Source organism: Rutidosis leptorrhynchoides, chromosome 6, assembly GCF_046630445.1.
Source record: "Rutidosis leptorrhynchoides isolate AG116_Rl617_1_P2 chromosome 6, CSIRO_AGI_Rlap_v1, whole genome shotgun sequence".
Taxonomy (NCBI): domain Eukaryota; kingdom Viridiplantae; phylum Streptophyta; class Magnoliopsida; order Asterales; family Asteraceae; genus Rutidosis; species Rutidosis leptorrhynchoides.
The window spans coordinates 409,051,588-409,066,900 of record NC_092338.1 but is presented as its reverse complement, the minus strand read 5'-3'; the positions used below and the strand labels follow the sequence as shown (position 1 = coordinate 409,066,900).

The following is a 15,313-nucleotide window of genomic DNA, read 5'->3' as shown; positions in this document are numbered from 1 at the left end:
AGGAAAAATAAAAGGGTTTAACCCTAAATCGATTTTTTCAAACATCCGGAAGGCATTATGAGTGGATACGCGTCAGTTGTACGTAATTAGTGAATTTTTTAATTCAAAATTATGAGAAAATTGTATTTTGTGAGGATGAATACGCAGCTGACACGTGGCGGATTTATGCTTGTGATTTTTGTAGATAAAAGATTAGAAAAGTTAATTACGCTATAGAATAGAATTTCACAATGGTGCAGTTGCTTTCATATTTTTCCATTAATTTCACAACCGCTGTTAATTCTTTTCCTAACATCCTAAATCAATCGATATACAACAATAATCATACACACTTCCCAAATTAATAAGCTTTCATCTTAATCTCAAAACATCAAAATCAAGCGTTTATAATTACGATTCGATTGGTTAACCTTGAAAAGAAGGCGATTATGCAGTCGATATGGGAATGACCATTCGTTGTTTACAGGTTTGTAAGACATTATCGTTTGTTATTTTGTTTGATGTTGCTTATCGATGAACGATTTTGTTGTGTTAAAAAAAATAGGGTTTCATTTATTATATTTTTGATTGCTGGTAGTTTTTTTGCCAGATTATGTAAACACCATATATTTTTACTGATTTTACAAATTAGGGTTTTAGTTGATAAATTGCAAACCTAGGTTCTTGATGTTGTAACGGGTTAGGTTGCCATCGAAAGACTAAGTCAAGTGATAAGAAATAATAGGAGAAAGACTATGCCGCTGCAACTTTAAAAATCATGCCTTTGCGTCCCCAAAATTACTTCTTGAGGAGAGGTTTGTTATTAATTTAATTTGTCAGATTGTTTATCAATATTTGGATTTGGATACAATAGATTTATTTTTCAAATGTTTTTTATCACCATTTTCCCGTCTTTATCCTGTCATATAAAGATCCCAAGATATGGTTTGACGAACGCGACCACATAGGCCATGATGAGATCCGTCTTGAAATGGTACATATAGGGATAATCTTTTTACTTTAGATCAACCTGTAACTTCTTATCAATGACTCAGAAGATAAAGCTAAAAAGCATGATGATTTGTATATTGTCTATGCTAGAATCACTGTAGTACTTCCCGATGACGATTGTGCCTACATTGCACGTAGGGAATGCAAAAGAAAGGCAATTACTACAGAAGAGATTGATGATTTTACGCTTGACATGGATGCAATTTCAGGACGCTCACATGCATGTTCGTATTGTGGGACAGAACCAAAAGGTGTTGGATCTCAAGTAAATCTTTAGGAACACTCAATATCTAAAGGAAATACAAACAGTCATGACTCTTCATGACTATCATTAATTTGTCAAATTGTTATCATGTACAAAGTCGCGGTTTGTGTTCTGAATGAACCTTGCAATTTGAATGTTGTCTGTTTTTTAAAATTATAATACATGATATTATTTGTAGATATGGATGGGGATCAAGCAGCTCCTTCTCGAATTTTTAACTGATATAATGGGAGAAGATGGATCCGGTGAGAATAATGACAGTGATGAAGCGCAATCATAGAAAGCTGAGTCTGTGAATCGGTATATGGAACGTAAAGAGGGTGAGATCAACCAGCCGTCTACTAGGGTATGTGAAATCCCTGATACATTTCAAAATGGGTGGGTTACTTGAACCTTTTATAATTGGTGTGTCAAATATGGTGACAGAGTTATAATATGTTAGTTTTATCAAAGTATATAAATAAAATGATTGAGAAGGTTTTATGCAAGAAAAGTACACTCTGAGTGATGTTTAACCAAGGCTAAAACAACTTTTTTAAGCGAAGAAATTTGTATTTGTATTAAGTTTATAAGGAAACACAAATACAGGTTAGTAGTTCTATTTTTGGTGCATCACTAAATTTGCTATGTAAAGCAAACATGTAAAGCAAATCCTCCGCTGGAAATAAACAGAGCATCTCATCTACTGCACCACCACACCTGACCACACCAGCAAAAAGACAACCACCATTTGAGCCAGGTATACCATTCTGTTCGATATCTGTATTATTCAAAGTTGCTATGATTTGTTGATTTTGATTTTTAAATTTCATCTGTCCAATTTTTAATTTAGTTGCTAAAAATTTGTGCGCTAGCTGAGTTACGATTTATGGTTGCTGGCTGTTTTGCTGGTGTTGTCCAATTTTTAATGTAGTTGATGTAATGGTAACCGGAGGTATGCAATTTTTCCTGTAAAATAAATGTAGCAGCAAACCATGCTAGCAAACCATGCTCTGTAACGAATATGTGAAGTAATCGTAGGAGACAGTTTGTAAGGAATATGAAGTACACATAGCACTACAGGACAATATCAGCTAAAAAACAGCCGCAAAATGTCAGTCGGCTTTTGTTTTAGTAGCCACTAATATGACACGTTGGTTATTCAAGTTGCCCATAAAAAGAACTATACTTGAATGTTAATTTATTGTTGTAGTGTCTAAATCTGGCAGCTGAATGGGTTTGGTAATGGCTTTTTGGGGATAAAGAAAGACAGGGGTAATGGGTTTTAACACTACTTACGGGCAGAAACGTTTTAACACTACTTACTATTAGATAATTACAACTAATCTAACAACTTTTTTTTGTGTTATGAGTATAATGAACTCAGTCAATACCAAACATGTGAAGTCTAACTGGTGTGGGGCATTATTTTTGAATGCTAGATTATATAACTGAACATAACGGAATCCCATGTAACATATACATTTACTAATAAAATTGACCCATCATTAACGCAGCTATGAAAAACGGTTATTTTAATTATCGTCGCTATCGTCTAATTCTATTTGATTGTGTTGATTTTTTTAGCTATGACAATCCAGACTGTGCAGCAAGAACCATACACTTCTTGATGAATATAATGTTTGGTTCAATGTTTACTAAGTTATGGAGTAGGTATGTCTCATATTATTAGTAGTACCATGTTGATGTATATTATACTTATAAATGTCATTTATTTCTCATAATATTTTTTTCACTATAAGTTGGAAGTTTTATTTTTTTGCAGTACCATTTATTCTTTCATTTTCACCATTTCATAGGAAGCTAACTGGAGCAAAGTAGGGAAATCAAAATATTCCCAATGGAGAAATTATGCTGATGTAGACGAGTATTTCTGGTATGATTTTTTTTTCTTCGGAGTTGCTGTGTAACCGTGTTATTTAATAGTATTACTAAGAATAAGAATAAGAATTCCCTCTATATTTAGGTCAGTAGATTGTTTCCAGTTAGGTTGGCCAATGCGTGTTGATGCTGATTTTTTCCTTGAGCCTTTAAAATCTCGTGAATCTGAGATAAACGGGGTAAGCTATACCAGTGGTGCATTGTTTTTTATATTGTTTTCATAATTCCTAATTCAAGAGTTCATTTAAGATATCGTATGGTTTTGAGTTTCAGTATGGCAAACCAGCTGTTAGAAACAGATGGGCTGCTAAAGTCAATTTTCTTAAGATTCTTCATATTGGCATGTTTTTAGAATCTTTGACATAATGTGAAGTTTCTTCATATTGTGCTTACAGGTAACTTTTGTTGTATTTGATACTTGTATGAATATCCATAAAGAATTGTATTCACCACCATTGGTAACATTTTTGTTTTTAAAGGCTATGATTATTGTTGCTTGGAATGGCAATGGGAACCCAGCCAGTCTTCAATCCTGATGTATTTAAGAAAGTACTTAGTATCTTCATAACTATAACTGCTTCAATATTGAAGCTCAATCAAGGTAGATATATCACTCATATTTCATTATCTATGAACTTTGTAACAAGATTTAATTTTTTTTGTTTGACAGCTTGTCTTGACGTGGTATTTTATTTGAAGGCAAGGCATTGCATTCCCTTTTATGTCAAGCTAAGATACCTATTGAAGGTTGTATCAGCACATGGGTGGTAATCTTACCTATTGAAGGTTTTAACTATAATTTATATGTTAAAATTTTGAAAGTAATTTTGAGTCTTATAAAATTGTACAATGGATAGGGCCTTCAGTCGTAACCATGTTTGCTCTAGACATCTAGGAAGAATGCTGATTATGTGTGGTGAGTTTTCTTTTGGCACGGGTTATAAAATTGTACAAACTTATATCTACTTGTAAACTTGGCGTAAATCTTTTGTTTTTATCTTCTCAACTATCATACTTATTTTTCTTTGTTTATCATTTTAATGTTTTTACTATTTATTGATTTATTTATTTATTACATCTTTTTCACAACTATTACTTATGTCATTACCATTTACAAGTTATTAACAATATAATTATTTTTAAATTTGCGTATGATAAAATACCCGCGAATGCGCGGGTTATAAACTAGTAATTAGTGAGAACGAATTTTTGTTATGGATAAATAAGTCTTTTATTTTATTAGAAATAGGGTATGGTTTGACTGTCCGGATTGATTCTTATATTCAATTTTTTTATAAAGTATTTCGACCCAATGATTGTCTTGATTTCACGAAATCTTAAGACAAGAACGCCATTTGTGTTTTTGGCAATAAAATCACAAATCAGATTATTAGAGAAATTGTGTGTATATGTAAGCAAAAGTGCCAAAACGAATTAAGAAATTCTGTTATGTTAGGTAGTTGCAAAAGAAGGTGCAACACTTCATTTTGGTGGGGAAAAGCGGTTACACGAAAAGGTGTAACTTTTGACTGGAAACCCTTGGCAGGCACCTTTCCGACATAACGTATAGTGTCTTTTGCGGTTGAGGTTTCGGGACCCCATTCAGGGGCGTTGCCCCTTAGACCCCGCAAGGCGCTGCCTCTTGACCCCGCGTGGGGGCGCAGCCTTGACCCCCGCTATTATCGTCCCATTAACGAGTCAACTTTTACGGGCGTGCACTACGCACTCTCCAAACCCGTTAATAAGTATAACTTAATAACCCTTGGTTACACATAAATCGCAATTACCTAAATTGATTGTTGGATGACACAAAAATCATCAACATTTTAATTATTTGCTAGTTAGGCAATTGAACGGGCCGAAGTTTTGGAAGGGTCTAAAATTTTAAGGATCCATGTATATGTCATGATTTTCTAAGACGAACCAGAGAGATTCAACGCCAACTTTGGGACGAACCGAAGGTGAGCTCGGAACTAGTCATAAGGTTAAGTATATAACTCACTTCCAAAAGCCAGTTTGAAAGAGGAGGAAACACCTTGACTTATAAGCCATCACCCAATCTCATAATTGGGCGATGTGAGATCGTAACAATACCCCGCCATTAAAGAGCCAACGTCCTCGTTGGTCACGGCTATATTGTTCACGGTTGGCACCCTCTCTTCGAGTCCAAGCCACCACTCCGAGGTTTCGGGTCCCAAAAGATGAGGCTAGCTCTAATAACAGTTGTCATGATCTCCTGGGACGAACTAGAGCGATCCAAAGCTAACCCTGTAACGAACCAGAGGTGAGCTCGGACTAACCATAAGGTTAATTGTAAAACTCACTTCCAAAAGCTAGTTTGAAGGATAAGGGATCACATTGACTTATAATTCATCACTTGATCTCATACTTGAAGATGTGGGATCATAACAATATAATTTTATCCATCATCGGACAAAGAAAAAGAGATATAAAAAACCTATCATTTGAAACTTAAAGAATCAAGATACTTTATTATCTATCAAGTACTTAGTTTTTTATTTTTTTTTATCTATTGTTGTTTGTTGATCACGCCTCTCTTTGAACAAGATTCAAACAATAAGAAGGGTAAGTTTAATGATCATCTTAAAATATAGAACAAAAACAATCATAAATTCGTGTTAAAGAAGTTGAATCGATGAAGGTTGTTGGTCAGCAAGGATCAGGATCTATGGTTGGTAATAGGGTTACGTTAGAATATATTCGTGTTAAAAATGACAAAGAATCACATCGTTAAGAATAATGGTTAACTTCGTTAACAATGTCTCCGTGTCTAAAGGTGATTGGGAGTTAAATGATGATGACACAACGTTTGCGGTCAGATTGGACCGATTGAAGAAGGCGAAGAAGGAAAATAAAGAAGAGTTGTTGGCTAAAGGTAAATTGGAATCGAACGAAGATTGCCCGTTACCGATTTTGATTGGTCGTAATGGAAGACGTTATTGCGATTGCGAGGTACCCTTGTGTGAAGGTTTTTGTAATTCGTGGTACGTTTTGAATAAAGATGTTTCAAGGAGTTTACTTAGAAAAGTTAATCCGAGGTCAAGAAAGACGGTGTATGAGGCTTCGAGTTCCGGCACTTTTAAGCTTAGAGATCAAATTGATGACTTTAATTACAGGGACGCGATCCAAAACTTGATTATGGGTGCTCGTAAGGGAAGAGACGGCGGTACATCGGTTAATGGGATAGAAAATATGTCTGTGGAGGCTTTTGCGACTTTTGATGATATGATGACACGTTTGGTCCGGGAGAATGCACCGGGTGATGAATCCACCAATGTGTTTTCTTACAAGATAGAGAATCGATCCGGAAAGAACACTTTGAAAGAGACGGTGAAGGGTAAGTTGAAAAGAGCGGAACCTAGAGGTTGAGATCTGGGGGTTGTATCGAGTTCCTTTGTTTGCCTTTTTCTGGTTGTTGATTTCTTTTTATTTCGCTTAGTTTGGATGTTTGGATCGGTTAGAGTTGTTTAGTTTGTTTTAAGATTTTTTGGGTAGTTAGTGGAGGCTCATTTATAGATAGTCCTTTTGGTTTAGATGATTGTTTTCTAAGCGCGAGCTTCCGTTTCTCTTGTTTCTTTTTATTCTCTACTAAGGGTCATTTCCAAGGGCGGATCTTTGGGAGGGCAGGGAGGGCAGGGAGGGCAGAGGCGATTCTATGTGTGTTAGTGTGGGGTCAAAGGACCCCACTACTTTGGAAATTTTTAATATAATGTACTCTTCAAATTGTACGTGACACCACTAAATTTAGGTATAGGACCCCATGTATTTTTAGAATTTAAGGTTTTTTAGAGGTAAACATCCGCTAAATTACCATTCAAATATAATTAGCTTCGAAATTTTTTTGGAGACCCCATTGGATTTTCATCCTGGAGTCGCCACTGAGGGAGGGGTGTTGGCCCTCCCAAATTTCTGAACAATTAGTGTATATTGTTTGTGAAAAATTGAACTGAAGTTTAATTTTAAAGTAAGGTTGTGAAAATGGTAAAAAAGAAGTGAAAATGACGATGTAGGAGATAGCATGGGAAAGACAAAGAGCCTCTGCAAATGTACTTTTAATTTTATTGCATCTTAAGTCCTTTGAAAGTTTATAGAAACACACTGTTAGCCCCATAAATTTATATACATAGATTAACATTAATTAACGTTGTTTAACGGAAAAGAGTTCTACGTGCTACTAATTTTAATAACCTTATACTACATTAATTTTCGTTTTTTGACGAGTTAATGATTAAATAAAACTTGAAATGTATTTAATTATAGTATGCTAAATATATTACTTGTTTTTCAAGCATAAAATCATCAAAACATATCGGAAGAGTCTTTGTGACACTATGTTTTACGTTTTATTATTTCTGGCCCCTCCACAAAGTTGTTTCAAGATCCGCCACTGGTCACTCATTTTTATATGAGCTCTAGTTATTTTCGGAAAAAAACAACCATAAATAAACAAACACAATTAATTGAGTACATCTAATCATTTGCAATTCTCAAAGGTGAAAGAAAACAAATAAAGCCAATGTAGCATATGTTGTGGTTCAATGCTTGAACTTATTGAGGTTCTCAAGGCTAATTAAACCTGTAGACTTGGAACTTTTGTGTGTCCCAAATTTACACATTTCCTTTATTTGTCAAGGTTTCAAAATGTCTTAAAACAAATTCAAATTCCAAATCTCTTATTTCAACTTCTTGGTGAAGATAATTTATCTGGCAATCGAGTCTTGATTCAACGGGGAACATTACTCTCGTTCTGTTTTCCAGACTTCCATTTACCATTACGGCAATACTGTAAAAACAATATCATTTCATTTCATAGATGATGAAAACATTATTAAAAGTAAAAACTATATTACAGTAGACTAGCAAAAACATTATAAACATTAGTATCATTTTTTAGTGAAAACATGTTGTGTGGGAAGACAACTAACCTGCAAATGACTAGCCACCTGTTCTCTTGTGATACCAGGTTCGTTCATCAGCTCATGGATAAACTTCGGAAGACACACTAATACAGAACGAATGTTTCGCTTAGTAACACAAAAATTGCATCACAAATAATATAACTCTGTTAGCAATAGTAAATCAAATACTTACATCCGTCACCAAGTTGACTCACAGCTTCCATAAACTTTTCATGCAATTCTGGAGTCCATATGACACCCGCCCTGCCCTTTCCGTTACTGTTTTCAACTACCTTTGGTTCCTCTTTAAACACGAGACGCTCTTTTTTCACAACACCGGTAGACGTACTAGTGACCTTTGGATTAATAGCCAAATTTGGGATGGGGCTAAACTTGTTCCTACCATTAGGGTTGTCGTTATGCTTCTGCACCCTCAATTTTATCACGTCGGTTTTCAATATCCTTATATCTTCAAAAGTGAGTGGCCATTTAAACACATAGTAAGCTCCATCCATCAATGCTCTTTCAACAGTTTCGTCATCGTCTTCTTCAGACATCACTAATTAGAAAAAAACATATGAATCATTAATTACTAGACAGTAGTCTTATCTGAAACAAATTATACATATATATTTATCTTATTGATGCCTTAAAAGATGAATTAAAAGAGAAAGGGTGTAATATTAAGCTCACAGATTGTTTTGTGCTCCAGGGTTTGGGTCATCCTCAGAAAAACATGTGCATTAACATCATCCAAATCGCTATTTATGAGCACAAAATCGAATTTCTCCTTGCCTTGGACTAATGTTTTCAGAGCATCACCACCAGATTCACAAGTGGAGACTACAACATATAATTTTTGTTAGGATATTAGGACCCAAAACAACGCAAGTGATTCTTCAAGATCACTCGCCGATAGTAATTCTACAAGATTACTAACCCACTTAATGAACGAAAGATTATAAATGCAAGAAATGTAAATCGACACAAGAGATAACGTGGTTATATGCAATCGTTGCGATTGCTTTAGTCCACAGACCAACTAGAGAATGTATTTACTGAATATTTGTGGTGTGTTTATAATGAGTTACAAGAGGGTCTCTTTATAGAATGATTTAAAGAGTAAGCTAAAAACAATTCCTTGAAGCTTCATGTGAGTTTCCTGACAGCTTCATGGAAGCTACATGTGAGTTTCCTGACAGCTTCGTGGAAGTTACATGTGAGTTTCCTAACAACTTCGTAGAAGCTACATGTGAGTTTCCTAACAACTTCGTGGAAGCTTCGTGTGAGTTTCCTGGAATCTTCCCTCTAATTGTTTAAAGTTCTCCATATCTCCAACAATCTCCCACTTGGAGACTTTGAACAAACCCAATCTTCGTCAACCCAAAATATCAACGATCTAACCAAGAACGTTAAACCACCATTATACCGCCAAACTCCATTTGGGACACGCACACTCAACACATACTTCGGATGAGCAGACTTTCGATACAAGGTCTTCAACACTACTTGTTAGAATTGAAACATTAACTCTCTAATTCTCTAGTTGGGGTCTTCTCTCATCAATTCATTAGAAGACCAATTGAGGTAATGCAAAACCTCAATTTCTCTGTCGTAACAACCTTAGTAAACATATCAGCAGGATTCTTCGTACCAAGGATTTTCTCCAATAATAAAGTACCATCATTTATATGTTGTCGAATAAAATGATACCTTATCTTGATGTGTTTCGTACGACTATGAAACACCGGATTCTTCCCAAGATGTATTGCACTTTGATTATCACAATACAAGACGCAATAGTCTTGTCTTTTACCCAACTCACCTAAGAAGTTCTTCAACCAAACAAGCTCTTTAGAAGCTTATGCAATAGCCATATATTCGGCCTCAGTAGTTGACAAAGCAACACTCTTTTGTAGTCGAGAGATCCAACTAACCGCCGTCTTCCCTATTGTGAAAACATAACCCGTAGTGCTTTTCCCCGAATCATCACATCCACCCAAATCAGCATCCGCATAACCCTTAAGTATGAGATTGTTTTTGGAGAAACACAATCCCATATTAGAAGTACCTTTCAAATAACGAAGCAACCATTTGACTGCTTCACAATGCTCTTTCCCCGGATTAGACATATAACGACTTACAACTCCTACTGCTTGAGCAATATCGGATCTTGTACAAACCATGGCATATATAATACTACCCACGGCCGATGCATATGGAACCTTTTCCATATCCGTTTTGTCTTTTACCGTCTTTGGTGATTGACTTTTTGATAACTTAATCGTGCTACCCAAAGGCATAGAACGAGCCTTTGAATTCTCCATATTAAACCTCTCTACTACTTTCTCAATATATTTGGATTGAGACAAGTATAGAGTACCTTTCACACGATCACGCACAATACTCATGCCAAGTATTTGCCTAGCACCACCAAGATCTTTCATCTCGAATTCACGGGAAAGTAATCCCTTCAACTTGTTAATTTCGGACATGTTGGAACCTGCAAGTAACATGTCATCAACATACAACAATAAGATTATATAAGAAGACTTGAGTTTCTTCAAGTAGCAACAGTGATCCGCTTCACATCTTAAGAAACCAATCTTCTTCATAAAATCATCAAACTTCAAGTACCATTGCCGAGGTGCTTGCTTCAATCCATACAAACTTTTCTTTAGCTTACAAACCCACTTCTCTTTACCCTTTACCTCAAAGCCCTCGGGTTGCCTCATGTGGATCTCTTCAACAAGATCACCATGCAAGAATGCGGTCTTCACATCTAGTTGCTCTAGATGTAAGTCTTCGGATGCAACCATAGAAAGTACCAAACGAATAGTAGTCATCTTCACCACCGGTGAAAATATCTCTTGGTAGTCAACTCCTTTCTTTTGTTGAAAGCCTTTAACCACCAAACGTGCCTTGTACCTTTTCTTGTCATCCAACTCATTCTTGATTCGATACACCCATTTACTTTGCAACGCCCTTTTATCATGAGGTAACTTCACTAGTGACCAAGTTTTATTCTTCTCAAGTGACCCCATCTCTTCTTTCATGGCATGCTCCCATTGTATGAATTCTTTTGTCTTCCTTGCCTCAAAGTAACTTTCGAGTTCACCATTCTCGGTATAGAGCAAGTAGTTTGCTGATGAAAATACCTAGGATTATGTTTGGGCACTCTAGTCGAGCGTCTTAGTGTAGGAGTAACCGAAATGGTTGGACCGGTTTCATTTGTATCCTCCTCATCACCAGAACTCGCACTATGTCCGGAATCATCACCGCTTTCCGAATCATTTCCATCATTAGCATTTTCTGACGCCTCACCGTTAATTGGTAATTCATTGTTACCCGTACTCCCACTAGAACCCGCAAGATCATCAATAGAAACATCGTCAAAAGTAACATGACCCGGTTTAAGACTCCCCGTTTCCAGTTTACCATAAACCGAATCTTCATCAAAGGTAACATCACGAGAACGAATCACTTTTCTAGCCTCGTTATCCTAACAACGATAGCCCATTTCATACAACCCGTAACCTATGAAAGTACACTTCTTTGACTTAGCTTCAAGCTTGTCTCTATCCGCATCTTTGGTCTTCACATAAGCATTACACCCAAAGATCCTAAGGTGATTATAACTCACCTTCTTACCTTGCCATTCTTCCTCGGGAATTCTGAAACCCAACGGTGTTGAGGGTTCCCTGTTTATCAAATAAGCCGCCGTATTTACCGCATCCGCCCAAAACATCTTAGGTAAATCGGCGTGTAGTATCATACTCTTAGCCCTTTCATTTAACGTACGATTCATACGTTCGGCTACCCCATTGTGTTGCGGTGTCTCTGGTACCGTTTTTAACATTCTAATACCGAGCTTTGCACAATGGTCTTTAAACTCAAGACTACCATATTCCCCTCCATTATCCGACTTCAAGCACTTGACCTTCAAGTTAGTCTCATTTTCTACCATAGCTTTCCACTTCACAAATGTATTAAATACATCAGATTTAGCTTTAAGAAAATAAACCCATACCTTTCGAGTGGAGTCGTCAATGAAGGTGACATAATAGCAAGAACCTCCATGTGATTCTACATTCGTTGGACCAAATACATCCGTATGAACGAGCTCCAATTTCTCCAACTTAGGTGCATTCCCTGATTTCCCAAAAGTCACCTTCTTTTGCTTCCCATATACACATGGTTCGCAAAACTCAAGTTCTACCTTTTTCAAATCCGGAATTCTCCCACTCAAAACAAGCATCTTCATACCCTTCTCACTCATATGCCCGAGTCTTAGGTGCCATAGAGTTGATTCGGACTCAACATTAACTGTAGCAACCACCGTGTCTTCATCAAACACTTCAACCATATAAAGAGTTCCCCTTTTATGTCCACGAGCCATTACACAACTACCTTTAACCACCTTCCATTGGCAGTTTTCAAAAGTAACCGCGTTACCTTCATCATCTAATTGACCAACCGAAATAAGTTTCATATTTAATTTAGGAATGTACCTTACGTTTTTCAGGGTCCAATTAGAGCCAAGAGTAGTCTTCAATACAACATCTCCAATGCCCTCTATATTGAGTTGTTTGTCGTCTGCCAATCTCACCTTGCCTTGATATGAACGAAAATTCTTCATCATGCTTTTGACATGAGTAGCATGAAACGAAGCTCCCGAATCCAAAATCCAAGACTCCATAGAATGTTCAACACTACACAAAAGTGAATCATCACTATTTTCCGTGGCCAAGTTCACACCTTTCGCCGGACCATTTTTACAATTCCTTTGAAAGTGCCCTTTTTGATTGCAACCCCAACAAACAGCTTCACTTCTATCCTTTGATGGATACCTCTTCTTAGACTTCTTTCTACCCTTCTTCTCACCGCGTTCAAATTTCCTACCACGGTTGTCGGTACTTAACAAAGAACCGGATGTCGATTCTCCCGAGTTTCTCCTACGAGTATCTTCGCCAAGAATCAAATCCATTATAGCTTCAAACGCTAGCTTAGTAGTTTCCGTAGAGCTACTAACCGCGGTAACCGTACCCGACCAACTTTCCGGTAATGATGAAAGCAAGATAAGTGCTTTTAGTTCATCATCAAACTTAATCTCTACCGATTCAAGCCTTGAAATGATATTATTAAATTCATTGATATGATCCGTTGCACTCGTACCTTCCTTTATCTTAGTATTAAACAATTGACGTATGAGAAATACCTTATTTGCAGCTGTAGGTTTCTCATACATGTTAGAGAGTGCTTTCAAGCATGCAAACGTCGTCTTCTCATTCACAACATTGTATGCAATGTTTTTAGCAAGTGAAAGACGAATAGCACCCAAAGCTTGATGATCCAAAAGCGTCCAATCGGCATCGCTCATGCTTTCGGGCTTGGTCTCTGAAATGCCCCATCCTAATCCATCCGGACGAAGTCCATCTCGATTATAAACGATTCATAATAGTTGGTTACATCGCGAGGTACTTGACCTCTATATGATACATTTTACAAACATTGCATTCGTTTTAAAAGACAACCTTTCATTTCATCGAAAGTTGACAGGTATGCATACCATTTCATAATATCCAAACTATAAATGACCTAATCTGTCATTTACTTAATTATAATCTCTAATGAACTTCAACGACTCGAATGCAACGTCTTTTGAAATATGTCATGAATGACTCCAAGTAATATCCTTAAAATGAGCTAATGCACAGAGGAAGATTTCTTTCGAACCTGAGAATAAACATGCTTTCAAATGTCAACCAAAAGGTTGGTGAGTTCATCAGTTTATAGTAATCATTTCATTTTCATCATTTTAATAGACCACAAGATTTTAAATATTATAAAACGTGCAGAAGTCCCATTCCAACTGCACAAAAAAATATCTTTTATATGAAGAACACCTGGTGAGGATTCAAAATATAATAGTAACCATCTGTGTCGGTCTTTCACCCCACGGCTGAATACATGTGCCTTCAAAATATAGAACCTCTGTGCCGGTCTTTACACCCCACGGCTGAACACATGTTTATAAAATATAGGACAACCGGTGCCAAAATGTCATAAATAATAAACCATTCACCCGGCTCGGGAGCTCATACGCTCTAACGGAAACCGGGGGCTAATACGTGTCATAATAATCATCCCCAATCCCAGATAATTCTATCATAGAATGCAGTTAAGGTACTTGTGTCTATTGCATCAACATTTATAAAAGCGCATGTATTCTCAGTCCCAAAAATGTAAAGAGTAAAAAGGGAATCAAATGAAACTCACCGTATTGTATTTTGTAGTAAAAATACATATAACGACATTGAACAACTAAACAATGCTAGGTTAGCCTCGGATTCACGAACCTATATCAGTTATATGTATTAAAACATATAATTATCATGTAATAATAATCAAACCAGTTTATGTATATATATTATTTATTTAGTTTAGTCATATACTTGTTATTCTAAAAATTATATATATATTTATTTTGTATTTTAATATTTATACCTATAGTTATATTAATATATATATATATATATATATATATATATATATATATATATATATATACATATACATACATACATACATATATATATACATATATATATATACATACATATATATATACATATATATATATATATACACATATATATACATATATATATATATATATATATATATATATATATATATATATATATATATATATATATATATATATATATTGTAAATCAATAATTTGTTATATAAAAATAATATAAATTATGATAAAGATCATAATAACTCTAATAGTATTATTAATAATGTTAATAAAAATGAAAATATTTTTAATATTAATAGTAAAGATAATACTACTAAAAATAAATAAAAAGTCATATGTTAATAATAATAATAATATTTGTGAAAATAATGTTAATGACATTAATAATAATAATAATACTTTTTCCAATAATAATACTAATAATGAAAATAATAATAATAATAATAATAATAATAATAATAATAATAATAATAATAATAATAATAATAATAATAATAATAATAATAATAATAATAATAATAACAAGAATGATAAGTAAACTACCTCAAAAGCTTTTCCCTAAAAAAATGCCTCGGACGGGGCTCGAACCCACGACCTCACACTAACCTTTAACATCCTTAAACCGTCCCTCTGTCTATCCGTTTCTGTTTTAATTTGCAACGTAATTCTATATAACCCGTATTCTGTCTTCATCATCTTAATTTCATCACC

At 35.3% G+C, this 15,313-nt stretch overlaps 2 protein-coding genes across 17 annotated transcripts; one reads left to right on the top strand and one right to left on the bottom strand.

Annotated features, from left to right (window-relative positions):
- The first annotated feature begins 293 nt into the window (after positions 1-293).
- Positions 294-4,137, top strand: LOC139851707 (uncharacterized). 16 transcript variants are annotated; one of them, XM_071840846.1, is made up of 12 exons: positions 294-466; positions 632-794; positions 912-973; positions 1,092-1,241; positions 1,434-1,601; positions 1,928-1,994; positions 2,822-2,908; positions 3,055-3,131; positions 3,222-3,315; positions 3,410-3,531; positions 3,616-3,737; positions 3,807-4,137. In XM_071840846.1, the coding sequence occupies exons 2-5, from the start codon at positions 758-760 to the stop codon at positions 1,533-1,535; spliced, it is 351 nt and encodes a 116-aa protein (XP_071696947.1). In that variant the 5' UTR covers positions 294-466; positions 632-757; the 3' UTR covers positions 1,536-1,601; positions 1,928-1,994; positions 2,822-2,908; positions 3,055-3,131; positions 3,222-3,315; positions 3,410-3,531; positions 3,616-3,737; positions 3,807-4,137. The 16 variants fall into 16 exon arrangements, 10 of the variants coding, with proteins under 10 accessions (XP_071696947.1, XP_071696946.1, XP_071696944.1 ...); XM_071840845.1 differs by having other exon boundaries at positions 1,844-1,994; XR_011760689.1 differs by having other exon boundaries at positions 1,129-1,241; positions 1,434-1,994.
- Positions 4,138-7,656: 3,519 nt separating this feature from the next.
- LOC139851472 (two-component response regulator EHD1-like) lies at positions 7,657-9,067 on the bottom strand. The gene is made up of 4 exons (XM_071840520.1): positions 8,749-9,067; positions 8,249-8,614; positions 8,083-8,159; positions 7,657-7,940 (listed from the first exon to the last, which is right to left on the bottom strand). Exons 1-4 carry the CDS (start codon positions 8,777-8,779, stop codon positions 7,881-7,883), a joined length of 534 nt encoding a protein of 177 aa, XP_071696621.1. The 5' UTR covers positions 8,780-9,067; the 3' UTR covers positions 7,657-7,880.
- Positions 9,068-15,313: the final 6,246 nt, after the last annotated feature.

Bases quoted from the DNA above. Each gene is read 5' to 3' on its own strand.
- LOC139851707 (XM_071840843.1), top strand. From the start codon at position 758: ATGCCTTTGCGTCCCCAAAATTACTTCTTGAGGAGAG. The intron at 795-911 runs GTTTGTTATTAA...TGTCATATAAAG, and splicing joins AAATTACTTCTTGAGGAGAG to ATCCCAAGATATGGTTTGAC. The intron at 974-1,091 runs GTACATATAGGG...GAATCACTGTAG, and splicing joins ATGAGATCCGTCTTGAAATG to TACTTCCCGATGACGATTGT.
- LOC139851472 (XM_071840520.1), bottom strand. From the start codon at position 8,779: ATGACCCAAACCCTGGAGCACAAAACAATCT. The intron at 8,160-8,248 runs GTAAGTATTTGA...GTTCTGTATTAG, and splicing joins GAGTCAACTTGGTGACGGAT to TGTGTCTTCCGAAGTTTATC. The intron at 7,941-8,082 runs GTTAGTTGTCTT...TTGTTTTTACAG, and splicing joins AGGTGGCTAGTCATTTGCAG to TATTGCCGTAATGGTAAATG.